Here is a 27,465-nt window from a genome sequence, read left to right on the forward strand (position 1 = left end):
AGAACCCGTGGGGTCAAATTTGACCCCATGGTTTCCCTAGAAAACCAATGGGGTCGGCTCTGACCCCATGGGTTCTCCAGGGTTAAATGTATTTACAAGCAACAATTACATTACAAACTTTGAAAAACTCAGTGTCTACATGTAATGTACTCAAATTGATGGATGCTTAATTATTGTCATCATGTCTCCTGTAATGTGCAGCATTTAGCATATCTTGTATTTTTTATCCATAACCTAAATACAGGAAGTAAATACACTGGTCTGACTAAAAATCACATTCAAATGTAAGACTCGGGCTGTCTCTTGATAACTAGTCCTGGTTCAAGCATCCATCAGTCTTGCAGAATGGGACAGGTTTAGGTCTCCTGGTTTCCTGGCAGGAGGATCATCATCACTCATAACTTGTCAGGCTAGCTAGAAAAGATCCGGAATAACGGATGCCAAGAGAAGCGCCATGGATCAACCTGTTAGAACGAGCAGGGTAAGAACAGAATGGAAAGAAGTGCATGGAGCAAGGGCACGGGAAAATTTTAGAGAAATACTCAGAGAAAAACATGGAGTAAATATATATGTCTGCACATGTGGGTAAATAGAAGACAGACCGTTACAGTATATAATGTCTTCGTGAATGTAGGCTGTTATAGAGATAGTGCATCAATCTGTGGGTAACAGGATCTGGAAGGTGTGGTTTATATCATTCTGAACACCAATGATTCGTAACAGATGTTGACATTTTTTGCATTTCTTACATTGGTGCAGCCATCTGCAGCAAAAAGTAAAGTCTCCTGCCTTCCTTGTTTAACGGGAATGAGAAGGTTTTTTAAATTATTCTGTAAACAACTACATGTATCCCTCATGACAACAAGCACAAGAGGAAAACGTGAACTTACTTGTGGAGTCTCTACAGAAACAATAATAACCTTAAAGACAGGAACCAAACTAGCCTTATACAATTTCCTACCAAGTCCTTAAAGAAAAAAATATACCTGTTTATTTGTGTTTTGAAGGGATTGCCTCACATATCCAAAGTCCCCTGTCTTATCTACAGTTTAATCGCCCGTGATGATTGTTTAACCAATGTCACACTTGAGAAATTTTATGATTTGTCCCAGACTTCATGTTTAACTCTCTGTCAACCTGACAAAATGCAGGTTCACAGCCCTGTCCTCACACCTATGGATGACTAATCTACTAGCACATGGAGAGAAAGTGAGAATGTGACCTGGTTTTGTGCCCTTGGATAAAATAAAAAACTAAAATAAACTGTCACTGTCTTACACTGAATATTTAGCCAGGTAGGCAGTTAGCCTGATCATGGTGACTATCAGGCCTTAAACCCTGGTTTGGTAAATGTCTGTGACTAAAGATTGAAGTGTATGAGTATTAATGACTGTGTTTGGATGTATTATTATATCTTTGCAATTTCTGCTTTTACCTTGCTATCATCCAAACACACATTAACTGGTAAAAGAAATAAGAGTAAGATTTGAGGTTATTTTGGAAAATACATGATGTATATGACTCACTGTAATTTGGGATGCAGGTGAAGTGAAGCATTAACCCAGCATCCAAGGATGGGAGTTAATTTGCTTTTCTGAATGCATCACATGATCGTTCTAATCTTGATAAAGGAGCTGAAAGAAGAGCTAAGTGGTGAGTGTCACAGACATCATCATCATCGTCTTGATTACAGATTTATACCACTGCCTGGAGGTATTAATATTTGATTACTTCAGAGCCTCAGACAACAGGGTCTTAAATTTAATGACATGATCCACTGGCGGTACATACAGGTGTAAAATTACTATGCACTGCTGTACATCGAACACTGTTAAGGGGTGAAAGAAGTGCTTAGGAGTAAGCTGGAAGGAAACTGCAGTAGTTGTCTTTTTCCTTAGTGTTCTTTGAGGTATGATTCTCTGAATGGTGAAGTCTCGGTAGGGTGGTAGTTTGAGAAAAAAGTAATCCTTTAATAGAGTAACTTTTATCAGCAGTGTGATCTTATACAGTGGCAATTATGCCTTCAAATTTGGTAAATGTTAAATGACTGTCTCCTAATCTAATTATTACAAACCTTCAAATTGTACATTAACAGGTGAAAGAGAAATTAGACACCAACTCGGAGATTGTCTTTTCTCATCGCCTTAAATATTTGCCTAGTCTATAGAAATCTAAGGAGAAAAGGCAATACAGTTCCACAGTAAAGTAGTACAGCTCTAAAACATCGTCTTCCAAAAGCTGCTTCAAGTTCAGATATTTGCAAAAATTTCCACCATTGTGGAAAGTTTAACAGCGAGAAGCTGAGTGAAAGTTATAATTTATCTTAAATGATCTACTTTAAGCTGGGCCGCTAAAATATACACTCACTTTGTTACATACAACCATTCAACTGAAGATTAATGCAAGTATGTATTAGTCAACACACAGCTGCACATTTAGGCTTGACATAGTTAAAACAACCTTAACAAAACTGAAAGCAGATGGGCTACAGCAGCAGCAGATCACACCAGGTATCACTCCAGTCAGCTAAAAATAGGAAACTGAGGCTGTAATTCAAGTCTGGATTTCTGATTTCCATGTGGATGGCAGTCAGAATTTGGGCTTTAACAATATGAAAGTATGGATCCCTCATATTTTGTATCAAAGGTTCAGGCTGCTGGTGGTGTAATGGCATGGGATAAATTTTCTCTGCACACTTTGGACGCCTTAGTACAAGGCAAGCACCATTTAAATACCACAGCCTACCTAAGCATTGTTGACTATACAACCAAATTATGAGAACAGTGCACCCAGGTACTGAAGGCTGCTTCTAGCAGGTAACGCACCCTTGACACAAAGCTCCTGTCATCTCAGACTGTTTTTTAAAAAATTACAATCAGTTCACTCATTTGGCCTCCAGAGTCAACAACAGAGCACCTCTGGATTGTGGAGGAAAAGGAGATTCACATCATGGATGTGCAGCTGACAAATCTGTGTCAAAAATCTCTGAGCATCTTGTTGAGTATTTGCCACAAAGAATGAAGGCAGCTCTGAGTGCAAAATGGAGTCCAAACCAATGCTATCAAGGCTTTTCGAGTGTAAACAGGATGTGCAAAAGAAATTTTTTACAAAATAAAAATCTCAATTTCCCTTTCTAGCAACATATTTGCATATGGCCGCATGGAGGAAAGAAAATACATGAAGGCTATGAGAACGCTGCACTTGTCTTCTTGTTTTCTGCATGTTTCACTTTCAATACCAAGTATTGTCTAATTACTTTTAATCTTTTTTTTTTACTTTTAAACTAAAATGAGAAAGACCATGTTCATGCCAAAATGGGAAAAAAAATCTAAATAACACACACTTCATAAAACTTAAATCAAAACTTTATTTTCAGACACAAACTGCAGTTTGAATTATCATTAGACGTTGTTACTTGGCACTAGTCTGGTGTTTAATACAGCACATTCTGTAATTGTTTTTACCACATTATTCATTTTTGTTGTCGTACAAAATTTAAAAAAAGTCAGTACAAAAAAAAAGTGGTGCCGCAATTGATACATGGCAGCTTCTCAGTTAAAAAACAAACAAAAAACCCCCAAGTTACATTAATAAAAATCCTAGAAGCATACATTCTTCTTATGATCCTCCCCTTACAGTAAAACCACACAGTTTAAGGCCTCTTTGGTTACAAAGTGAAAAATGATGGGATCATAGATCTCTTTCCTAACCAACAACAACCCCTTGAATCATGGTGTCATATTAGCATTTCATAGTGTTCAAGCACAGTGTCTACACTGTGATTCACACACTAAAGATAAGATATAGAGTAAAGAAAACCCTGTGTCTGCTCTTCTCACAGTACCAATAACGACAAACTCACCATAAATATGAATCCCCAAACTAACCATCAGAGGTTTTTACAAGGCACTGAAATAAAAAAATCCCCTGAGTATGATGCTGCATGCTACATCACCTTTCTCCTTATGTTACAGTAGTGTTTCAAGATGGACATTTAACCATTTCTGCTTTTCCCCCCACTGTATTCTCAGCTTTTCCAGCAGGACGACACAAAAGTCAATGTGTCTAATGTAAACACACTACAACCACAACACAGTCGATGTGATCCGCTCATCCTGACATGTAGGAGTAGCGGACAATATGTGTTACCTGTGCTTTAGTCTAGTGGTATTTATACTTAAGTAAGAAAGATGTGTTGCAAGTTGTGTGAATATACATGTGTATTAGTCTCCCTCCTGTCTGTAGTGAATGACATAGTAGTCGTGGACGTACATGAGGACAGCAAACGGCTGGCCAATAATGATGGAAATCCAAACTGCAGCGTTGCCGTAGTTACCACGCAGGAAACGGCCAACGAACCAGGCTAATGGAAGCTGGTGAGCGAATAAAACATCATTAAAAAAAGCCCACAAGGAGTAATCATGACATAACACTAATGACAGCCCTAATTAACCTAACTTTAATTTATTTAACTTCTTATTTCTTTTTGTTTGTAAATATTAAATCCAGAGAGGCAGCCCATGGTAGCTGATTATCATTGGTACATCAAACATCCCCCGGTATATTAATAAGGCTATTTATTAAGTTAATTATTTCGGGGTCAAACACTGACAACACCGCAAGATGTCCATCAGCAGTTCAAAGAAATATCATAAAAATGTCTGTATTTTGACCCTCTTAGTTATATACAATGATGACATCTGGTCTCCATATAGCTTTTTTTTTTCATTTAGCATTTTTAAACACTGAGCAGGAATTCGCACCCATGTTACATTAAAAATTTCAGTACACGGCAGTTTGTGTCAACTGTAGCTGTATATTTATCGTCTTACCTGTGCCATCATGCCCATAAAAGCCCATAACCTGAACATCCTGAGGGGAACACTCACTAAGTACTGGCAGATAGGGAAACAGACAGAAAAATTAGAATCATCAATATTCAGCTATAATTTCTAGAAATATGCTTGACAACTTGCACCACACTGATAAAGAGCTACAGCACTGTGTACATTGTATTTTGTCTAGGTCAACGTGCGGTCATGTAAGAAAGAATGTTTTTCACAGCACTGTATGCAATCCTGTGAAAAACAAAACACACCCGATGATTCACCAGCTTGCAGAACCACCTTTAGCAGCAATAACTTGAAGCAGATGATTTCTGTATGACTTTATCAGTCATGGAAGCATTTTGACCCCCACTTATTTACAACATCGCTTCAGTTCATTGAGGTCTGGACTTTGGCTGGGCCATTGCAACACCTTCATTCATTTCTTTTTCAGCCATTCTGTTGTAGATTTGCTGCTGTGCTTGGGACCATTGTCCTGTTGCATGACCCAGATTTAGCCAAGTTTTAGCTGTTGGACAGATGCCCTGACACTGGTCACAGTCAGGTCACTGAATGCAAGGCGCTCATGTCCTGTGGCTGCAAAACAAGCCCAAATCATCACCCCTCCACCACTGTGCTTTACATTTAGTATGAAGAGTTTATGCTGATATGCTGTGTTCTTGTTCTGGTCACTTTGGTCTCATCTGTCTAAACAACATTGTTCCAAAAGTTTTGTGGTCTGAACCACAAAACTTCTGTAATGTCCTGAACATCAGTAAATGCTCCGGATGAGCGGAGAGGAAAAATTTCTGCTTTCATAGAGGTGCTAACACTTCTTTACTAGTTAACCAATAAGTGCATTTGATTAGCAGCACCTGATTGCTACTTTTTTTCCCCCTTTTTGAATGACAGTGAAAGCTCAGCAGAAAAAGCAGTTCTGGTCTCTATTCTTACCTCATGGAAAAAAGCTGACAAGAAGAAGACAGCTGATTGGCTGAACATTTTGCTGAATCCTCTCCTCAGAAGAGGCTTGTAAAAGTGGCTGCAAGACACACAGAAGAACAGATATAAAAATGTGTGAATACCTACATTCAAATCAGAGAGATTATTCTGAGAACAAATTATATTTTTTCAGTAAACTAGAATTTGTTTACCATGTGTACTACAGTAGACCTGCTGTAATTCTGTCTCTCTAAGAGAAAATACACTTTAGAAGGCACCGTGTTTACTTCATCTTGTTTAATAGAAATGTATTTGCTCCTGTTGCTGTATTTACCACCGCTGCTTATTCAATCACAGCCAGATGAATCCACTTCCTGAATACATCAGTGTGCCTTGTTAAGCGCATCCCGCTGCATCAAATTCACCGCCGTCTCCTGTGCCGAGTCCTATAATTTAATTCCTCCCTTCTAATGTCCTAGTGTGTGAATAATTCACTTTACCGTAGACACCACTTGTGCACTGGGATGTTCCAGTTCTGCCAGAAATATGTCACCGACTCCGAATTCCTATAAAAAAAAAAAAAAGCCATCAAACAGCGCGCTGGATTACAGCCTCTAAATAATGGATTTAAAGCAGCTTGATTAATATTGATAGACATAAGGAAATATGTTTTAATGAGAAAGGAGGAAATAAAAGCAATTATTCCACAGTCCACTGACTGACACCTATTTACAAATATTAGAAATACACAAACTGATTCATAAGTTTACTGCTTTGATTATACAAATGGCATTGATATAAACCCAAATACATTCATGAGAATGCACATAAATCCGCTCTCTTATGCACACACATGCAGTTATTAGTGCATGGAGCTACTCTGAAAAAGTGTTTGAGCACAGTCCACCACACCTCATAAAAATCACAAACAACACAGACAAAAACTTACCACCAGTCTTTGTAAAACTGTCTGTCAGCAAAGCGCAGCAGCTCAGCTGTGAAGTTCAAAGATGAGTGGAAGAACCAATAGAAAAACATCAGCCAAAGCAAGTGATTAGGAACCTGGAACGACAAATTCAAGTCTCGTGAACAGGAACAACACACGACCGTGACCCAACATGCTGCTGCATGCTCAGTATACGCAGTAACTGTTTACAGCTTAAATATAAATTGGCATATGCGTGCACACTACATGCATGTATTTGCTTTAATGATGACTGAGAAGTTGCACTACAGTTGTAGCATGATCTCTGGTTATAAATAAACTGTAGCTTTATACTGCATGTCCAAAACACTGACAAGTACAAGAACTGGAAATTAACAGTTCTGATCTTTTGCTTCGCATTTTTATCAAAACTGGAGCTCTGTTTTCATGTCATGGTGCTTAATGTTATAGTGTTTACTCACAGCCAGTCGCAGGAGTCTCTCAGTCATCCTGGACAGATCCATGTCCTACAGGAGAGAAAACATGAGAAAAGAGGCGTGAATTGAGAAACACACAGTAAAGGCTGTTACACACCAAGAACATTCCTTAAAAGTGAGAAGAAATTCATGCATTTTTAAATCCGAACTTGTTGCATAACTTCAATTTCAACCAATTGTCACGAGAATGCAGCAGCAAGCAGAATTTCATGATTTGATCCACTGAGCCGACTGATCTGGAACGCCGTGTAAATGTGTTTCTGAGGTAAAAATAATAATATATTATATTTTACTATTTACATGTTTTTGTAAATTCAACACTTGTGGGAGCTTTGAGCCAAGAGCTCACTTGTTGCCAAATGCAGTGGTCTGATTGGTCAGACCTGAGTGGAAAATTGAGCTTGGTTGCAAATAAGATTGAAAATTTACAAAATTATGCAGCTGGTGTGAACGTTACAGATAGGGGACTCCAAAAATTATTTTTAAGGCACAAAATACTTGAACAGATTTTACGCATCTGGTTTAAAAACACTTCACACTTGCAGCTTCTGTCTCATTTTGCCTGACTTACCTCTAGTGGTTTCATTGAGCTCTGAATGATGGGAATCATCCACTGACAGAAAGAGAAAAAAATGCTTAAGCTACTTTAAGTAATGAGCTGCAACATACACATTTTAAAGGGTGATGTTTAGGTTTATCCGACTGTACCTGCTGAGTCAGTCCAACTAACAGCTGGGTGAAAAAAAGCTGAGGAGAAAGGCACAAATTGATAGAGCGACATTATTTCAGTGATATAAATGCCTTTTTTCAGTTTCACTCTTAAATGATGCACCTGTTTGTCTGACATGTTGGGATTGTGCCCTTTGTTGTTGATCAAACTTGTACATATACTGCATCGTATCCATAACCCAATATTTCTGCAGAAATATGCCACCTTTATACTGTGATCTAGCACTTAAGCACTTTTAGGTGATACTTCTAATCGTCTGAGTGTGTGTCTGTGCTTACTTTGAACACACAGCTACACTAAAGGTGTTTAATGGGTGATGCTAACATGAGATATTTCCTCACCATCTCAAAGAGTCTCCTTAGCAGGAAGCTCATGCGAATCTTTGGAGAGCGGGGGAAGTTGAGCTCATAGCACAGAGTCGGCGCAAAGATGAAGTAGTACATGTCTACAGAGGTGGAGAGAAAGTCAGTGTGTTAACCAGAACATGTAAACACAGTAAAACAGAAACAGTGGTGCATCACAGAAACACGATCAACTCACATCCCAGCAAACAGTAATGATAATAAAAGCTCTGAGTACCTCGGAGGGTGAGGTTGCCAGGATAGCACACTTTGCGTTCACCTTCATAGAAACGCTGTTCTGACGGGCCTGTACCAGACATAAATAAAATTTACACACAGCAATGTCACCATTCATGTAAGTTTCATCAGAAAACTGTGGTGTCAACAATCTGCCAGTAGATGTCACCATAACAGCACGAGCAACATACTGAAACCTCTTTCTGGGTAGAAACTAAATCACATTAAAAGCCATTTCGAGTATAAAAACAAAATGATAATGTATATTGCTTACTTTCTTATGATGTCAGTGAGTGTAAAATATAAATCTAAATAAGCATGCGTATGTGTGACTTACAAGACAGTGACCTGGACAGTTTCTTTGCCTTCATAGTGCTCAGCTCTCTGCACCACAAGTTGACATCCTTATAGGAGTACAGTTTAAGTAAGATAACGGTGTAAGTACCAAGTACGAATAAACCACCAACTGTCATGGGGATAGGGAGAAAAAGAGGTAAGGATTAGCACTGTGGATAAACTAATGCAGAAACATGTAATTAGCTCATATGTGATCTAAGAAGAAGATGATGAGGAAGATATGAGGGGATGCTAACAGACAGGAAAAAATAGCGAAGAAGAATGGATGAGGACATAAAAACTAAGAGAACAATGCGAGGAAAACAAATTATGGGATGTATGTTAGAAGCAGAGCCAGGGACAGGATGGAAAACAGAGCAGAGAGGTAGGAGAGTGAAAAAATGGAAAGGAGACAGACAATGAGAGGCTGTCATTTGATCTGGAACAAACAGCAAAACAAGCTCAGCTAAATAAATCATCTCAACACAAAGTATAAAAGCAGTCTAACTATGCCAAGGACATTATTACATAGTCACCATGTTGTTGTTGTTTTTATGAGAGTATGTGCACTCAGAAACCCGTGCCAAAGTTTGTGCTAATTGGCCAATGAGGAAAAGCTGATTTGAAAGGAGATCAATAAACATATTTAGTAAATTGCAAGCGCACGCTTACACCAGCTTGCCTACCAGGGCTTTATCAATAGTCACCATATGCTTGATAGAAAGGGATCAAGCCGGACAGAGAACAAACACGCACACGTATATGTGCACAAACACTCAGAAACGCACAAACAAAAACTGCCTGTTGTGCCAGCAGGGTGAGGAGGAGGTCAGCACACCTGGCAGCAAACCATACCAGATCTTATCCATTAACCATCTGTCTCTCTGGCTCAGTGTGGCTCCTAAACTGCTAGATTTTCTTCAAGACAGTGACTCAAGAGATAGGAATCGTAAAAAAAAAAAAAAAAAGCACACAGAGGCGAGCCTGAGTGGGGAAAAACATGCCAAAACCAGCCCCCTCTCAGATGTGGTGTCGCCTAACGCTGTACTACACTATGCAAAGAAAGCTTTGATAGCTTTATGCATGCAGTTTCTGAGTTGTAGTTTGATAAGCTGAGTAAGAGCGTGCTTTAGAATATTAGAGGGTGGTTTACACCTGCTTATAAAAATACACAATGTATGCGGCACTTTACACCATCTATGTGGACGTCTGAATACCTGTGTGATTTTTATTTTTCAGTTTTTCAAATTCGCACTGTTATCAGAAACACTGGTAAGGACACTGTAAGGACACTCAAACCCAGGTGCACACACCTAAAGCCATGATGCATTAAAGGACCAATCCAAAGCTTTGGAAATAATGAAATGACGGCACTAGATAACAGTAAAGTTTAATAGTATGTTACCAAATTTGATTCAATGTCTATAAATGTATTACCACCCTTCTTTTTCTCCGTCTGTCACACAGACACACAAAATTAGCTGTGTTTTGTAATAGGACATTGCATTTACATGATAATTGACAATGTGACTGTGAAAACATCCCTAATATATGCCCCCAAAACCTAATATCAGTACGCACACATATTCGTACATACACACACCTGCCCTCTGTCAATTGTCCTTCCTGTGCGAACAGCAGTGCAGAGAAAAGAGACAGACAGATGGACCGACTCCTTTACTTCTACACCTCCCAGTGAGAGAACAGATGAGATGAGGGTGGAGAAGAGGAGAGAAAAAATAACCCAAAAGGGGAAACAATGACTTTCTGGGATAAAATAAACCAGCCTTACATAGGAAACTCCCAACATGGATGTCCTTTGATTGATATAAAGTCAGGGGTGTGCTTACTAAAGCTTGAAGAGTAAAGGACTGGTGCTGTGCCAAAACAACTGAACTAAATACATTTATCAAGTCCATGACATAAAACACTCCTACCGTGGAACATTTGTGGATTAAGTGACAAATGTGACCTTGTCGGTGAAATATTTGTCAAGTGTCAAGTTCATCACGTGTTCCACCTAAAACTATACAACCCCGGTACAGGCTAAGACTTTACCGTAGTATAAGCCAGTCAGTCGGGGGAAATAGTGAAATTTGGATAACTACCACATTACGCCACAAGTAGACTTTTTCTGACAAGTGTTATTACTCTTAGATGACAAATACTGCATACTTTCCGTAACAGGTTATCTGCATTGGTCAAGAAATTTGCGATGACACAGCAGTTAAATTTCCTGCAAAATATTGTCATCAAGCAATAACATTTCAGTAGATGCAATAATCTATTGTTTTTATACAGAGTAATGCACATTAATGAGATTGTTTCATGGTAAAAAAAAAAAGTGCTTAAAGAGTATTTCTCATTAAATTTATGAGGACTTCTGTGTACTTGTCTTTCCTGTAAAAATACGGTATGCTGTATTCCCAATTCATCATGGGTCAATCATGTTGTGTGTATGATGAAGACAGAAGGTAGTGAACCTTGAATAACCCTGCACAGCAAGCCACACCCCTTTCCATTCCTTTCTTCTCCTTTCCTCCCCTCTCCTCTCCTCAGAGCCAGCTGGAAACAATCCAGTCATGACCAACTGGTCCATTACCACTAACCGACTCCAATTATGACTCTGTATCAGAGATGCCTTTTACTGCACTGCCGAACTGGCTGCGTGTTTCTGTGAAGGGCAAGGAAGTGGATGTTCTCTTAATCTTTATTACCCTTAAATTATTTTCTACATTGTAAACTACGAGTGAACGGATAATGTTTTGGCTGCATAAGAGATGAGACTATTTTAGTAAATTATTTGTCGCAGTAATGTACAGTTGTTAGGAACAAGATTGCAGGGAGGACAGTTGAATAATAGGGAAACACATTTTACCTGAGGTCATGGAGGGAACCAATAGGACCACTGCTGCAGGGAACGTTAGCAGAACGGCCATGTTAATGCAATGGACCAGAAATCCCACAAGTTCACTGAATGAACCCTGTGTCCAAAGAGAAAAACATAGGAACAGCAGGAGTTTTATGTCACATCTTAACAGTGTATCCATTTCTACAAAACTGCCTCCATTTTGGTCGCATACTTTTAGCCTTAAGTATTTACTGGTGACCTAATTCTAAAACACTGCCAATTATTACAGAAACTAAATGTTTTAACCATTTTTTACTTCTCACCCCACCATAGATCGCATTTTAAGTTATTCTGGCCTAGTTAAGTTAAAAAACAACAAAAAACAAAACTGTTCCAATTCGTGCCAAACAGGCAGAGCATTACTGAATGTGCCCCAAATGTAGATGGTGAAACTAATTTCTCATTTTACCATTTCACATTTGCAGATGCAACTGGGGAGGGTCAGTTCCTCAGTCAGCTTTAGAGAACAGTTTTAGAAAAATAATCCCACCCGAGACTTGGGAAAGTGCTCTGAATTCAGCAGTCCAGTTAAAATTCACACTGCTCTCATGTTTTAGTGCAAGCAGGGTTTCTCTTCTCACCTTCGACAGCTGCCTTTCGGTATAGAGAGCCACCAGAATGAGCACATTGGACACTGTCAGACAAAATGAACCATGTCAGTGCTGATGCTCAGTGATCATTTTTTCAGCCTGTATTTACACTAGGGAGCTCATGAACTGAAGACATTTTGGCTCCGAAAACACTGGTATTCAGCAGAACTCCATCATTTTAGTCAGTGACTTCTACGTTTTAAAAGCAGTGCTGATAAAATATACCAGTTTCATGTTTTGGCTGAAAATTTCCTGAAACCTGAGCAACATGGTGTCTCTCACACACACACAGACTTTCACATGATTAAATAGCAACACCTGATGAAAGAAATGAAGCGGCAATAATAGAGCATATGTGTTTCACAGCACATACCAACTGCTAGACAGCTGAGTGACTAGACCAGTCGATGTGTGTGTAAAAGCTCTCTCTCTCTCTCTCTCTCACACACACACACACACACACACACACACACACACACACACACACACACATGTCTGGTTTGCTATCCTCGTGGGGACATCCCATTGACATAATGCTTTCCCTAGCCCCTTACCCTAACCCTAACCATTAAAAATGAATGCCTAACCCTAACCCTTACCCTAAACCTAACCCTAACCTAATTGTAACCCTGACAGTAAAACCGCATTTTGAGTGTGAAAATTGCTTTCAACCCCGAGGGGACCTGGATTTTGGTCCCCACGGTGCAGAAAGTCCCCACCAGGATAGTAAAAGTCAGATTTTGGTCCCCACCAGGATAGTACGAACCCGTACACACACACACACACACACACACACACACACACACACACACACACACACACACACACACACACACACACACAAAGAATCACATCATTTTTTATTCTTTATCAATTATTTTTGGTTTCCTGCACAGTATATCCATCTCCATATTCAATGTCTGCTGCTCTTTTGACAACTTATACGATGTGGAGGTTATCAAATAAATGAGTGTACTTTAAACTGGTTACTTGAATATGTAAGATCAAAAAGGCCATGGAGCAAATGACTGTGACAGAAAAATCCCAAGGGAATCAATCAAGTAACATAATCAAGAAGATTCTTTAGTGAAGCTTTAGAAAATAAAATAAAAAAGAAGATTTTCTACAGTATGATTTTATATCCACACTTCAGAAAGACAGGTATAATTTTGGGATGTATGGTACTGTGCAAAAGTCTTGAGCAACACCTCATTTCTTTCCAAGCTCCTTAGACTACGATGACCTGGATGACTGAGAACCTTCACAGACATAAGACCTCATTTCTTTTTACTTTGCTTCCAAGGAGCTAGACTTCTTGTAATTTTTAAAGTGGTGTTGAGCAATAGTTCTCAAGGCTTTCTGAGAGTCTTTGAAAGTATTTCTTTGGTTACTGTCTGCTTTTTCATTCCTTTTCAGAGGAAGGTCATTCTTTTTTGTTTATACTGTAAAAAAAAAAAAGCACCTAACTCAAGGGCTAAACCAGTGTTGTTTCAACATAGAAGAGAAAACTTAGCTCAGAATCAATTTTAAATTATATCTTTAGGCCTTTTGTTACTTGCAGCCAAAAATCACACCATTTGTTCCAATTTTATTAGCTGAAACTATGCAAAATTACAAGGATAACGTAGTTTAACAGGCATAACATAATATTGTTGCAGCAACGAGGTGATTCCCAAAGAGCTACCAACCAAAACCTTGGATGGTATACAGTGTTTCATATCACTTACATCAGATGAAAATCTACTTGTGTCTCTGCATATATCTGTATCAATATCTGTTTCAGTATCTAAAAGTTATGTTGTTAAGAAATGGGGAAAAAAAAAAAACATCCAGCAAAGACTTGACAGAGGACCTGCGAGGTACATCTGGACCTTCAGATAATCCATCTGTTTGTTGAAGCCTCAGAAATGGTCTCAGTGGAAGGGTGACCATCAAGAAGCCATTTTTAAGGAGGGAAACGGGGAGAAATGGCTGAGGTATGACAAACTACACAAGAACTGGACTGAAAATCAGTGACAACGGGGTTTATGGAGCGATGAGTCCAAATGTAAATTTTCTGGTTCAAATTGTTGTCTGTACGTACAGATCAGGACCAAGGTACAACATTGACTGTCTACAGCCATAATACAGAGGAGGCTCTGTCATGGTTTGGGGCTGCATTTCATCCAGTGGTGGAGACAATGATCCAAAACACAAAATGAAACAATATCAATCATAGACTGGCCTTCTCAGAGCTCAGACCTCAACATTACTGAAGCAGTGTGGGATCATCTTGACAGAAAACTGAATAAAGGGCAGCCAACATCCAAAGACGAGCTCTGAATGGACTTCAACAAGCCTGGAGAACTATTCCTGAAGACTACTTAAAGAAATGACAAGAAATCTTGTCTAAGAGAGTTCAGGCAGCAATGAACAATACGTTGGTCATGCTAAAATATTGACTTTCAAGCTTGTTAGAATTGTATAAACTCTGTTTTCGCCTTATATACTGTGTGTGTGCATACAATCTTTTCTTTCTGTATTGTAACAGTTACAAATGCAGGATTAAAATCACTGGTATGTAGGCTTCTCATTTCTCTTACTAGACTAGGCTGATGACAAATAACTGCAGCAATTGTTCTTGAAACCCTTATCAGTCATTAGCATGGTGTCAGCTGTCTAACACAGAGTGAGCAGATGTGTAAACTGTCAGGCATTTCAACTACTGGGGGGGTTCGTCATGTGATCATCAACAGTGTCACCCTTGATAACTGCCATTATGAATCAATTTATTTAGTCATTCAGTCACATGGTTGTTTTTGATTTGGTGGTATACACGGCACATCGAAGACAGGAAGGAGTAAATGTGCTGCAGGCACAGCAGAGTCTATACAGTAAGATTACTGTGCACGAACGAAAGTAATTAATCAGCCTGTAGGCATCACTTCAACAGACCTCACAATACACTCCCATTATACTCATCTTTAAATTCACCTATAGGAAGGAAAAAGAAAAGTATGGAGTCAGGAAACCTGTCTTGTAACTAGGCTGCGTTTAACATGAGGAGAACTCACGCTTTCAGCAAATATGCAAAGGAGAGTATCACGAAGGATAACACAGCAAATTTTACAAAGTACTGTGAGTGTATCAAGATCATTGGTGCTAAATTTTAAAAAAGTTAAACAATTTAATACATTTAAATAAGGATCTTTATTGCTAGGACAGTTTTCTTCGACAATTTTATTATTACCATCATTATCGTTGTATAATAATAAGAACAATTCACAGAATAAGAGACTTCTAAATGCAGAGAAGAGAAACCAGACAAAAGAACATCTGAGAAGAGCCCAAATCTTATTCCCTACTGCTTTTTCTTTTGCAAAGCATCTGTTGAGCCTCTTTGCCAAATACCAACTACTGTATTGTGCCCAAACTGCATGAAACTGGAACAAACAACTCAATTTAGCACCTGTTAGACACACAAACCTTTTATCTGGTGCCTTCAGGTATATATTGTAGAAGCAATGCACTTACTACAGCAAAGTAAAATAACATTTATCACTCACAATAGAGTTTTCTTAATGTCTAACTTTCTTTCAAAAGTTTGCCCATTTTGCTGGTAGGCTTCATGAAGTGTAGACTGTGTTTGTGTGTGTGGGAGTGTGCGTAAGTTACTGCAGTGACTCTCTGAATGCCCTCGGGGGATAGGCTGCTTTACTGTCCATGCCACTGTAAACAGACTCCCATCCTCACCTGCCTCTTACCCATTGTCTGTGCAGTCATTTGCCTTAACTCCATCCATTTCTCTCCTCCTCCCTCCCTTTCCCTTCTCCGGTCCTGAGTTGATGCAGCACTTTACTCCACCACTCTCCTGCTCTTTCTATCCCGTCTCTCTCTGCCTGTTCTTTTCCTGTTTTCCAACCATCTATACAAATTTACTTACTTAACTTGGCTTCCATTAAATCCTTCCTCCTTACTTCTCTTCTTCATCCCTCTCTCTTACTCGCCATTTTTCTCCCTCCTCCTCTCTGCAGGAGAACACCAGTATGCAGTATATAGGGCAGGTGAGTGTCCCTCTAGAGACACTGAAAGCTGCACCACTGCAGACCTTCACTGCAATATACCATAAAAGTAAGTACTCGTCTTATAGCAGGGTAGGCCTTAAAGGAAGTGGATCTATAATCCAGTTTTAAATGTTTTTTCCACCTATTTTTCTGAAATGTTCTTGCTAGGTTGATCCACGAATTGCAACGAATTACTGAAACATTTTTATGTTTTATGTTCAGAAAATACAGTACATAAGGCAACAACAGAGTCTGTACAATTCTAACAAGCTTGAAAGTCAATATTTTGTTTATTCTTTATCATTTTTATTCTTTAACACAACTCTCTTAAACAAGAATCCTTTTAATTTCTTTAAGTAGTAATTCAGGAATAGTTCTCCAGGCTTCTTGAGGACATTCAATGCTCTTGAATGCTAGCTGCCTTTTGTTTTAAAATTGTTCCATTGTGTGTTTTACTGCTCTGGCAGTGTGTTTGGAATTCTCATGGTGAAAAAAATTGAAGCTGTTGCCAATCTGACACTTTCACGATGGTACTGCATGGTGGATGATAATCTGGTGGTACGGTACTTTTCTGTATACAGAAATCCATCAAGATCCCCAACACCACTGACTGAATTCAGCCCCAAACCATCACAGAGCCTCTACTGTGTTTTACAGATGGCTGCAGACACTCACTGTTGTACCTCTCGCCTTAACTTCTCCACACATAGTGATAATAATTTAAGCCAATCCATAAGACCTGTTGCCACTGATTTTCTATCCAGTTCTTATGTACTGTGGCGTGCCACAGCCTTTTCTCCCAGTTTCTCTTCCTTATGACAGACTTCTTGGCAGACACCCTTCCACTGAGACCTTTTCTAATAAGCAGTAGATCAATAAACTTAAGGTCCAGATGGATCTATCAGTTTCTGTTTTTGTCCTATAGCTTAAGGGCAAGACTTTCAAACATTGTTAATTTACTGTAGGTAACTTTTTTTTTGTATGACCTGACATTTACACTTACATATCACACTTTTGTCCCCCACTTGTTTTGGCGAAAGGATGTTAGTAAGTTTCTAAGGATTTTATTTTAAAAATGGTTCTTTGCTAAATTAAAACTTTCCCCAGAACATGTTCAGGTACAAGGAGTGGACTGCAAATGAGTGAAAAAAGTCACCAACCTTCATACAACCTGGAATACTACTGCTTAAGATCACTTAAAATTGGTCATCCTGGTCTTGGTTATACAAGCATTTTGTGCATTTTGTTTTGTAGCTAAGATTTTGTTTTAACCCAGAAATAATATAATCAGTGTAAAATAATTTTGAATCATTTCCATTTTTTTGAAGTGTTGCACAGAAAATATACCTACCAATCACTAGGCAAGCTGCTGGCCAGCTGTAGGGATCATTCAGAAACAAGGAAACCACCTGAATAGGATCGACCAAAACACCGTACCTAAAAAAACAAAACAAGAACGATGGCCAATAGAAAAGCCAGGATCCAAATTAAGACACGTGTGTTTTTACAGATCTGAGCTTTAATGTAAGTAACACAAACTTCTCACAGAAATACTGTGAGAAGTTTGCATTAATAGTTTACAACTGACGCAGCACTGGCTCAGTTTTCTGCTTCATATATAACATTTTCCACAGCGGGTATTTTTAACTTCTGAGAGGAAAAAAACCCACAAGTGTAACAAATGACATTATGACGAGATGAGTTACATGAACCTCGTGTCACATTTAAAACATCACCCTCATTAATGTTAAGAATGGCACACTGGGTAAAAGTAGTGCATGAAGCCTTTTGAAATAATAGCTAATAAAACATTCTCACCGTAAGAGGTTTTCTAAGAAGAGGCGAGCATTGCTCAGTACCTGTAACAAAAAGAAACAAGTCAATGATAAATATTTCTTGCACAACAATCCTCCTTACACTTTTCTCCACATGTACATTTATTTCATGGTTCTCATTTTAAAGCCTTCAGCTTTAATTGAATTGCCTCATCGTTCTGTATCACCCTCTCCTCCATGGTCATCTCCTTCTCTTGCTCCCCTCTTTTGCACTCCTTGCTGTATCCTGTCCGTTTGCTCTCCTCAGCTAAATGGATTGTAATATCTTATTACCAAACACAAAATCTCTGGGTCTGTCAGAATGAAGGAAAAACCTCCTATAATGAACACAATGATTTGTCGGATTAGCAGGATTCACCACCCGAATCTCCTCTTGTTTCCTGCTATAATTGGCCCATTCTCCCAAGCACGGGTGAGAAAGAACTGCAAAATGTGCTAAGCTTGACACTAACAGGTCAGTTATTTTACTGTGGATGTACACTATTTGACATCTCTAGAAAATACATATTAGCTAGTTAGCTCATCTGTTCACACTTCATCACAATGCAGGTACCGCACGCAAAATAACAAATGTGACCTTCATCTTGAGAACAGTTTCAATGAAGACCTGTTTGAGGTTTCACTAAAAATCTGACCAATTCTCTTGGAGAAGTAGCCATTCTTGTGAATGGGGAATAGATGAACAACAGATTCCTGACTATGGCTAGAGCTCATAGGTTTTTTTGTTCTCGATGAGTGAAAAATTATCTGCCTGAACTATTTAACTTGAACAAAATACTTTTAGAGCCTTGTGTGTCTATGTGTGTGTCTGTGGTAAAGCTGCTGAGCCCCGCCTGAGAGGAAACTCTGCACAAAGAGGAAATGAGGGGACAGAAGCAGCACAACAGTAATGACAGCAACACGTGACTCTGCATATTTTTTTCCTTTTCACTTGGATGAAATGCAGTGAAAACTCTGCATTTCATTAGGATGAATGTTGGCTGAAATGCTGGTGACATTTTTATACAATCACCATTAGTACAAACAAGGGTCAGCAGAAGTGTCGGAGGTCATGCCCATATATCAGAAGATAAGTTAATCAGGGTCCTAATCCGGACAATCATTTTGTTTACTATTTAATACAATATTGAATTATCTCAATGTATTAGTCTATGACACTGGATGGTCTGTATCACAAAAGTCCATTACTATCTATACTAATTGCTAAACTGATATTAAGTCATATGCAATAAAATAAGATTTATCTTACTGAAAAAAAAATCAATAATCAAAAAGTCTAATTACAGGAAGTGTGGTTAGACAGATTGTTCTACAAATAGCTTGGCGGTGTACACCTGACAGGCCTGTACTGCAAAGCAGGATATCATTGTATACAGGTCACTTGGGGGCTAACACTGGGTTTTTGTATTATGAAGGTGGTTCACATCTTACTGGGGTACATCACCGTGGTAACTTATGCTGCAAACCTAACACCATCGGGGCTGCAGCTGAAAGCAAGCTGATAACCAGTTTTCTTTTGACTGCTTATCCTGACTTCCATTTACGGTAAATGAATCCAGATAATGGTAAGATACTCTGGGTATCCTCGTGCTTTAAATTTCAATACTGAACTAACATACCTGCCCTGCTGCATTGTAATCAGAAAAATCATAATTTCATACCAATACATCTGGTAAAAACACAAAAACTGACAATTACGCCCACACTAAGAGCTGCTGGAATTAAAATTAAAGAAAAAACCTGAGTGGGAAATAGAGATGGGAAAGACGCTTGGCTTTATGTCACTGGATACATGTTGGCCATGTTTGGAAATTCATTAAAAATCAACAAAAATATCATCTTATCTGCTCAAACAACAAAACAAGACTGTCAAATGCTTTTTTAAGGATTTTCGTGGGAACACATATGTTTCTTTTTGTATGTGTCTTACCAGCATTACCACACACCAGTTGAGGACTCCTCTGTAGTTTTTATAACCACTGGCTGAACTCAGCAGGGACTCCTGTGTCTTGTGACAGTTACTGAAATAAATCAGATGGATACAGTAAATGAGTGAGACAATTAAAAATGAATGTATTTATGTTGCATTGATTTTCATTCGGACTCTAACTGCAATAATAGGACAAAGTTAAATACACAGTGAGATGTGCTAGGAGCTCTGTGAAGGTTTTTATAGTCCTGCAACAAACATATCCTGTGAAAAACTAAGTACTCCCCATCAACAGCTTGTAGAACCACCTTTAGAAACAACAGCATAAGTAATCACTTCCTGTCTGTTTTTATTAGTATCTCACATCACTGTGGGGAAATTTTGTCCCACTCTTCTTTAGAGCATTGCTTCAGTTGCTTGAGGTTTGTAGACATTCATATGTGCACGGATCTCTGTTACAGATGGCTGTAGACACTCACTGTTGTACCTCTCTCCTGACCTCCTCTGTACATACTGGTGATAATTTGAACCAGAAATTTCACATTTGGATTCATCACTTAATTGGAACTGTTGCCACTGATTTTCAGTGGAGTTCTTGTGTAGTTTGGCATTCCTCAGACTTTTATCCTCCCTGTTTCCCTACATTAAAAACTGCTTTTTGACTACACCCTTCCACCCAGGCCATTTCTGATGAGGCTTCAGCAAACAGCAGTAGGATCCACATGCATCTCTCTGTTCCTGTGTCAGGTCTTTGCTAGATTTTCTTCCAATTTTTTAAGGACATTCATTTCAGATTCTTTTCATCCGCTGCAGATAGTTTTTAGGCCTCCACTTTCTCCAATTTCCTCAAACTTTTTAAGTACACACTGCACACCATGTCAAGTTTTCAGGTATAGTTCTTTGGGAATAACCTTGTACACCTTTTGTACATTCAACTAAACAATTGGGGAACAAATTATGCGTTTTTTGCAACTGGTAGTTAGTAGCAAACGTCTAAAAATAAAGAAAAACTTTCCAAGACCTTCAGTAAACCTGGAGACCTATTGCTCAATAACTCTTTAAAAATGTCAAGAAAGTATAGCTACTTAGAAGCAAAACATAGAAGAAAAGAAGATATATAAACGAATATGCGAAACTTTTGCAAACATGTTACATAACTAGTCTGAGAAGATTAAGTTAATTCACGCCTATTCATAGGGTTCCCCTTTACACAGCCTCCCACGAAACAACCCACATTATGCATTTTATTTATTAGAGACACATATACCCGATCCTAAAGTTCCTGGAACTCGGCCCAGCAGCACTAAAGAAGAGCGGGAGTGTAAGTATGAATGAATGAGTGACAACTGTGGGAAAAATAAACAGGCTCTGGTCCAGATTGCCCCCACACGACCCCGAACCAAGTCGTTACCGACAATGAATAACAAGGACACGTATTTAGCGTTAAGAAACGCTAGATACAACATTAGCCGTTAGCTACTGGCAGCATGTTGTCACATCTTTCCTGAAGGAAAAACAAAAAACTCTTCCCACTTTCCTCGAACTGGGCAACACTTCAGTAAGTTTATCCAGCTCACCTCAACATGTCACTTATGTCATTCCTGCGTTTCTTCTTATCGTTCTTCGTTTTATTCCGGCTTATTTCCAGTAAATGGTCACGTTTGTTATGTTCATTTTCAAAGCTAATGTCTGCGGCCACCAAGCTCTGACGATCCCCTTCAAACCTCCTGCTCATCGGCTGTAGAGTCGCAGCTCTCGCCGCTGCGAGAGTCGCTCTTCTCCTGTGGGTTAATGCTTCGGCTGGCTTGTAGTCACCCATGATGACAGAGTGAGAGAGATGGGATAGAAAAACCAAGTAATAACTCACAGAAGTCCACTTCAACTGTTCACTGCGGATAATAGCATGCTTGTAGCAACGGTGACACCCAGGCGTAGTAGTCTACAGAGAAGGGGAAGTAAAAGGGTTGCAAAACAATCCGCCCAAAGCTCAGATTTCAGTACAGTTCACACACACACACACACACACACACACACACATGTCTGGTTTGCTATCCTCGTGGGGACATCCCATTGACATAATGCTTTCCCTAGCCCCTTACCCTAACCCTAACCATTAAAAATGAATGCCTAACCCTAACCCTTACCCTAAACCTAACCATAACCTAATTGTAACCCTGACAGTAAAACCGCATTTTGAGTGTGAAAATTGCTTTCAACCCCGAGGGGACCTGGATTTTGGTCCCCACGGTGCAGAAAGTCCCCACCAGGATAGTAAAAGTCAGATTTTGGTCCCCACCAGGATAGTACGAACCCGTACACACATACACACACACACACACACACACACACACACACACAGAGGTAGGAGTGTATTCATGACGCTGATGGTGAAAGCACTGTAACTTGTTTGACTGTTGCACACTGTGTGGCAGGTGAGTCAGAGTCTACTCTGAGGGTTTAGGCGGTTCAAGGAAGAGTAATAATGAGCTATTATCCGGGTCCCAAACAGCATGTAAGCATGTTAGAGACAACACAGCGCAAAAATGCGGGGTTTGAGCTCCCGTCAGACACCAATAAAGACATGTGATGCATACTAAACGCCAGCAAGACGGAAGACCAGCAGAATAACAAGTTGACAAAATAGTCCATCAGTTCATTCCCGTTCACCACTCTCGAGGCTTTATTATTACAAGATGTTAATTAGAGGATCAGTGTAATTTTCTTGTAGTGCATGTTGGGCAATTAAAAGTTGAGTTTCAAAATAATTAAGTATCAGCTGAAGATGTAAATGAACTTTTATAGCAAGTTTAAGCGCCAAAAACGCAGCTGAGGTTGATTAATTTCAAGCCAGGGGTGTCATGTTTTGATGGGCATTTGGATTAAGCGTAGACTAAGCAAGTGTCTAGAAATTCATTTTGAGAAGGGGATGGAGAGGTTGGATTACAGCATCCATATATATACATGGTGTTATTTAGTTTTCTGTTTATTATGGGGATTTTTTGCTTTCTGCTACCTATGTCTTGTTTGATCCCGTTCTATCCCCAGGTGTGTCCCCATGTTGGTCTGTGCCCTGTTTTAAGTGTATTCAGTTTCTTCCCAGATGTTTCCACTTTGCCCTATTCCCTTTTGTTTAGACAACCGTTTGTATTCCTTGTTGCATTGTCCCCTCATACCCGTTGTGTATGTGGTAGCTCTGACCTGGCTCTGTGTTTATTTTTGTGTCTTTGTAAATTAGCAGTAATAAAAGTCAAATGCTTTCATGTACTGTCTCCTGCATCCTGTGCTATGAGTCCAAATCCTTCCTTCAGCACAGCGGTACATGATAAGAGTTAGACTGTATGATGAACAGAAAACAGAGAATCAGCACTGGTTCTGGTAAATGGACTGGTTCTTATATAGTGCTTTTCTACTCTACTTGAGCACTCACTTTATACAACATGCCTCATAAACTGATCCATATGAGTACTTTTTTCTACACCTGAGTGCTTTCTATCTAACATTTACACACATTCATACTCCAAAGCTGTGCCTGTATGGTGTCCATCTGTGTGATGAACTAAACTACTTCTGCCAAGGACAGACCCATGTGAAGGCTGAATGCTGAGTTTACCGCTAAAATAATGATATGCAAATCATCAATGTCAATGGGGAACTACAACAGTAAAATTAAACAATACTTCAGCGCGGTTGTTTCTGTGGTAAACTAGGATTGAGTAACTTCAAAGAAACACAGCTTGCAACATGTACAAGCTCAGCTGTGAAACCAGAGTGCACAAGACCCCTAATGCAACTTGTAAGAACCAGAGAAAGAGCGAGTGAAAATCAAAGGCATTAACCAATTTAATTGGACCGTGGAGAGCAGTTCATTTAACCATCTCTGTGCCATATGGGTGAAAAAAGTGCTGTGATTGACTATAAAATGAAGAAGCACTGAATAAGTGCAACCATGCTTTCTTTTATTAAATACAGTGGCTAGATGATTCCTTTGGGTGTCCAAGGCCTATCCATAGGCGTGCCATTGTTTCAAGCTGTAATTGTTAAAGTGATGAATACCTCTTTTCAGTGATGTGGCACCGATGCCTAATCTAGAACCGGTTTCACGCATTCCCACTGGGAAAAAATGGTGCCAAAAAGTCGCAACTTGCCACCGACACCACAAAATAGCTGGGCCCAAAGTTGTAGCCACTTATATCAGGGTGCAAGTGATCAAGTGCTTCTGTCCACACTGATTTTTTTATGTCATGGAACTTGCTCCAACATCCAAAGTGTAACGGTACAAACACAAGAAGACATTCTCAGGCATCAAGGCAGGACTGCCTTGTAAGTGGTAAAAAGGCAGCGGTCTCAGCTAAATCTGACAAGAACTTTTAGTAGTTCAGAATTAGAGATTAGGATTTTACCATAACAAATCCATTTGAGGTTTTCTTTGAACCACCTTCTCTTGTACCCTGTAAGTTACTGTACTCTTGGTGTAAAAGACTGTTTGAAAGCTTTTTTTTTTAATGAGAATGCCCTTTCTGTCTGTTCTAGTTCGGTGTGTTTATCCATACTAAGGTGAGAGCTGATCAGTGGCATTGATTCGGCTTTATCAGTCCTTAAGGTTGTCTTTTAGAGTAATGAGCCCGCCTGCAGTTGTCGGGATAAGAGACCTTGGGGAGAGATCAATAAGAAACTTATGACTAATTGTTTTAACTCTCAAACTCCTGGACGAATTTGTCATAGACCTTTTTTTTCCCTTGGAGTGACTGTAAAAATATCAAAAGCTGCCCTGTTTGTGGATTATAAGCACAAATCCCCATTGCTTCCACTGAGTGTCTTTTCTAATGACTTGTAATAATCTTCCACGGGGAATGCTCTTTCTAAGGGGACATCTCAACAGTCTTAGAAAGTCCACAGCCTTTTCTATCAGCCTGTCATATAAACCAGTAGAGGGAGTCCAAGGCTTTAATCCTGTCTCTGTGCTGTGGTGAGTCAGAAGCTTATTTGAGGGTTCCAGTTTAAGGCTGAGATTTGTGAAAACGTACATGTTAAACTCAGCACTAAAATATCAATTTTATGCTGTGTTAGTGAGTCAAACAGTATTTGTTAATTCAAAATGCATGAATGATTATAAGAGAGATGATTTTTTTCCCCTTCTTGAAACATCACAAGGAGGGCTTTGTAAGCATGGTGAGAAATATGGAACTTGTTTAGCTTGGACCCAATGCCCTCTCTTTCCTGTAGTGCACTGAAGCCACTCTGTTGCGTGCAAGTTGACTAATGCTACACAGATCAAGTTATTTTTGATAACAGCCAGCCATTTAAAATTTAGAGAATAAGAGGTTTTATCCATGAATTATTCATGGTTTCTGTAGGGCCCTGAAAAACTCAGAGCTGAGAGAGGCAGGTAGAAACACAACAAATTTCTCCTCTCAATGACTCTCTTCTTGTTCTTGTCTTGCTATAGAAGCATGATTTTTTTAATCTCTTATCTATCTGAATATGAAAATTAAACCCATGTGCAACATTTTGGACTCCAAAAAAACAAGGGCTTTAATGTGCTTCTGGGAGTTGGGGCTCTTTGCAGGTTTTTCGTCAACATGAACTTCACTCCTTCGTGGGCATTGCACAGGGGAATTATACTGAATCAGAAAAAAGCATTTTCCAAATTGTTGCAAGCAAGTTGGAGGCACACTATAATCTAAAGTGTTGTTTGTTGCTGCTTCAACGTTTCCTTAACTGGACAAGGTAGAATGAGCCTTTCCAAGACCATTAAAATGCCCCAAAGTAGAAATAGCAGGAAAATGGAGTCCACATGCTCTTGGTTATATCTACCTAGACATGCTCTCTCTTGCATCACATCCATCAAATGTTTACATCAAGCTCTTTAACCATTCTGGTGCTTGCTTAAAGGTACACGGAAAAGGAAGAGTGAAACACTGTGTGACTTGGAGGGAAAAAAGAAACGGTATAAGGTGATAGGTATGGAGATAGATGATAAATTTAGAGAGAAGGGAACAAGAGAGAAAGGAGATGGGTGGATATAAAGAGAGAGAGAGGAATTTCACTTACTACATACTGTATCTCTCGTTCTCTCTCTCCCTTCATCTGGAGAGGCAGAGGGAGCAAAAGATAGTGTTTGCCCTTGCAGGTTGTAATGAAGCTGTGGAAGGATAGATGACTCACTTTAACACAGGCAGAAGAGAAATACACAGTCCAACATCACTCAGCTGACCTGAGAGTGTTTGTGTGTGGGTGCATTTAATATGAGATCCTGTGTATTTGTGGTGGCGATGGTAGGAGTGTGGCCAGATTGTGTGCGTGTGTGTGACAATAGAGACTAATGCTGATTGCATGGAAGACTGAATGGAGTGATAAAGGTGTCATTAGATAGACAGACAAAGATAGAGAGTGGATGTGTTCCACGGTTGGAGTGTGCACATAGTCCTTGTGTGTGTGGGTTTTTTTTTTTACCATGCAGTATAACTCTGTGTGCCGATACAACACGGGCATTTTTCTGTGTGTAAGTTCAGTGTTTTTTGCAAGTGCCAGCATAAGCATGCACCTGCAAGTGTGTTTCTGTATGGACGCGCTTGTGTGTCTGTAAGAGTGACTGCATCATAGAGAGACAGATAGAGGCGTCACCACGCAGTTAGAGGGCTTGGCGCCACGTCAGCACTTCTGCAGTTCAGCCAAGGACTCGTGAACACTTTGTCCATCCGTCTCCACAATTCTGATGGAGGGAAAGGGAGAGGGGGAGAGAGAGGAAGAGGGAAAAGATGAATGCGCTGTCTAATAGATGGCTGGAATCGAGAAGAGAATATGAAATGGGTGGATGAAGGAATGACTGATTCCAAACTTTGTTTGCTCAAATACCCTGCAATAGATCCGCTTGTACCACTGCCAAACAAGCCGCGCCCTTTTCTGACCCAATCATAGTCCAGCTTAATTTTTTTAGCCATTGCAGGATGCTGAGTTACTGAGTACTTAGTTCACCTTTTCCCGTAGAAAAATGAACCCTTCTTGCTGACAGAGTCTTTGCTTTTTGGGGTTTTCTATAGTTTCATAACTTTGCCATGATAGTCAGAACCACAGAGTAAGGGCTCTTGTTCTTTAAAGAAGCCTTCTTTATAGAGTCACAACACACTAACAGTTGTTTCGTCTTTAAATAGCTACTGTATTTTATTCTTAGTACATACTAGTTTATGTTACTATTACTGCAGAAACATGAAATCTCCTACCTGAGAACTGTGACCCTGACTCTTTGGATGTTTATTCAGTTCACTTCAATTTTATTTAAATAGCGGCAAATCACAACAAGGGGCTTTATATTGTAAGATAAA

At 39.4% G+C, this 27,465-nt stretch overlaps 1 protein-coding gene across 1 annotated transcript; it reads right to left on the reverse strand.

Moving 5' to 3' along the window:
• Positions 1 to 3,394: 3,394 nt before the first annotated feature.
• Positions 3,395 to 22,067, reverse strand: LOC134636235 (diacylglycerol O-acyltransferase 1). The gene is made up of 17 exons (XM_063486129.1): positions 21,721 to 22,067; positions 20,144 to 20,234; positions 18,197 to 18,237; positions 17,730 to 17,815; positions 12,327 to 12,379; positions 11,713 to 11,818; positions 8,836 to 8,964; positions 8,500 to 8,568; positions 8,262 to 8,365; positions 7,899 to 7,937; positions 7,762 to 7,803; positions 7,176 to 7,220; positions 6,718 to 6,830; positions 6,269 to 6,334; positions 5,781 to 5,868; positions 4,833 to 4,895; positions 3,395 to 4,373 (listed from the first exon to the last, which is right to left on the reverse strand). Exons 1-17 carry the CDS (start codon positions 21,960 to 21,962, stop codon positions 4,224 to 4,226), a joined length of 1,527 nt encoding a protein of 508 aa, XP_063342199.1. The 5' UTR covers positions 21,963 to 22,067; the 3' UTR covers positions 3,395 to 4,223.
• Positions 22,068 to 27,465: the final 5,398 nt, after the last annotated feature.

This window comes from Pelmatolapia mariae, linkage group LG10_11 (assembly GCF_036321145.2).
Source record: "Pelmatolapia mariae isolate MD_Pm_ZW linkage group LG10_11, Pm_UMD_F_2, whole genome shotgun sequence".
Lineage (NCBI taxonomy): Eukaryota > Metazoa > Chordata > Actinopteri > Cichliformes > Cichlidae > Pelmatolapia > Pelmatolapia mariae.